The following is a 2,324-nucleotide window of genomic DNA, read 5'->3' on the forward strand; positions in this document are numbered from 1 at the left end:
AGCGGGCAGGTAGCCGGGTAGCCGGGTAGGGAGCCGGGTAGCGGGCGGGTAGCGGGTAGGGTAGCCAGTAGCCGGTAGCCGGTAGCCAGTAGGGCCCCCACCGATCCATCAGGGGAACCGGCTAACAGAAGGATTTGATGGCAACGGACACGGTCGGAGCAATGTACTAATTAGGCCTGATGAGTCGATAACGTCTCCTTGCACGGAGTAAGGTAGTTCTTCAGACGATCTAAGCGATAGAGTACAGGGTACACTGTCGCGCCTTATATACGCGGGCCTGCAAAGGGGGTGATCGGACACCCTGGCCTCTCCTCCTCCTCCTCGCTCCCGTTCCTGGCCGCAGAGGGGACGATCATACATCCCTTGCGGGCCAGGCGCTACTCCTGACCTCCTAGCACTCCTCCCCAGTCCCCTTGTGTCGAGTTGGGCTCGGCGACGGCTCGACGCGTCGTTCTCGGTCACGTGCTTCCCACGTGTGCGTTCCTCCTACTGGGGCGCATGTTCCCCCGTCGTCACGTGCTGCGTGCTACGGGCCCGCAATGGCCCGACACTTATCCGTGACACGTTGGGAGGGTCTTGACGGATCGGTGATTGTGCGGGCGAAGGAGGCCGTGGGACGATGGTCGGGGCAGGTCGGAGCGTCCGAAGGGGTGCCGGTCGGATGCGCCTCAGATGCGTTCGGAGGGTCTGAAGGAGGCCGAAGCGGGGGTTCCCCTGACAATCGCATTGAGACTGAACGCCGCCATGCTAAAGAGAAAAGCGACCGAGCTCTTGATGAGGTCCAGTGGCTGGAACAAGTGCTTGGCACGCAGAGGTGGACACCTGACAGTGAAGAATATATCAAGGCTGCCGAACTTGTCCAGCTGCGAGCCTATCACAAGAGTCTTGATGCACTAGAGGCAGGTGTTGTGGCAAATCACTTTGAAACAGCCAAGATTCATTTGCCTAACACGGGTAAGTTGGCACATCACTGTTGCACCAGTAGCTATCACTGACCCGCTTCTGTGCCTATTACTGACGCGACTACGTTGGCGATAACGGAGCGGATCAGTGATGGTCACTGATGCAGCAGTGATTACTTCTTGATTATCACCGACTCTTACTAACTGTTATACTTAGGATACAATCAGCATGTCCACATTCAGAAAGAAACTCAACGCCGCTCCAAGACTATTCAAAAAGATCTTGAAACTTATAACACCCGAGCTCTAGCACTCACTCCCCCTCGCCCAACATTCACTATGGCCAACTTGGCCAACATGACCTTCGTTGCTGACTTTGACCTCTTGCGAGAGGGCCGCATCAATATCCGCGATCAACCTTGGGCCCAGCCAGGTGGCCCTGCTCAGCAGGCCATGGACCTTCAGCTCAAACGGTCAGATGAGGAAATTAACCGTTTGCATAATGAGATTCAGCGGTTTTGGACCTGGATGTACGATGAAAGCCAATTTCTGGAACGATATGAGGCACACCTCAGCCAAGTGGACAACAATCCATCTCTTGCCTACCATGTTTACCTACAGCGCATTGAGAGGGAGCACTTTGACGAGGTTCATCGCCGACGCCTGCGAAAACTCATTGGGCATGGGCTGCCACCTTCAGCAGTGCAGTTAGGTGTCAGTGTTGATTGCACACAACATGCTCCTCCTGTCACAAGGCCAGCTTGTCAGCCCCCTCCTCCAACGGCAGAGGAAGATTTAGATGGTGAGGATGGGCTACAAGACACTGGGCCACCCACCTGTTTAGCCCACAAAACACTGTGAGTTATCAGTGGTAACCCGCCGGGGTGCCATTGACAAGGCTCAGTATTTTCAGAACATCCCCTGAGGTGAATAATTGCTAGGGAGAGGGGTGAATAAAGTTGAACTCTAAGGCAAATTCGTACTAAGTCCAGTATGTAAGGGGTGAATAAAGGTGAATAATACAACATAGGTCATCCAGACCAAGTCTCCCGAAGTCACACCATGTGACAGGTGACACAGCGTCCCAAAAAGGAACTTTCGTCAATAGAGATTGGAGTTGGCAGGCTCCTGAACCAGCCGTCGTTGGAGAACGCTGTAGTCAGTATGTAACGTTTGTGACATCACGTGTAAAAGATATGGTGGTGCGTTCTCCAAGACGGCTGGCAGAACTGTCCCGGGCCGCGCACCCGGTCACACGTTACATCCGCCGCTCTGTGCTTGCGACCGACTGGAAACTCTCCGGTCTTCCCAATGGCACTGTCCGCGACACAATGCAAACACATCCTCGACACCCTTCAGACCCACCACACCACCGTCACCAGCCTTCTTTTGGCTTTGCTCCACTTCTCAGTCGATGAGCCT

General features: G+C 54.6%; 1 protein-coding gene across 1 annotated transcript; it reads left to right on the forward strand.

Moving 5' to 3' along the window:
* Window positions 1-1,241: 1,241 nt before the first annotated feature.
* Window positions 1,242-1,763, forward strand: MIND_01150100 (uncharacterized protein; the record flags this gene model as incomplete). Its single annotated transcript, XM_037368031.1, has 1 exon — window positions 1,242-1,763. The coding sequence occupies one exon, from the start codon at window positions 1,242-1,244 to the stop codon at window positions 1,761-1,763; it is 522 nt and encodes a 173-aa protein (XP_037215863.1).
* Window positions 1,764-2,324: the final 561 nt, after the last annotated feature.

Source organism: Mycena indigotica (genome assembly GCF_014461135.1).
Source record: "Mycena indigotica strain 171206Taipei chromosome Unknown Mind.scaff0010, whole genome shotgun sequence".
NCBI lineage: Eukaryota > Fungi > Basidiomycota > Agaricomycetes > Agaricales > Mycenaceae > Mycena > Mycena indigotica.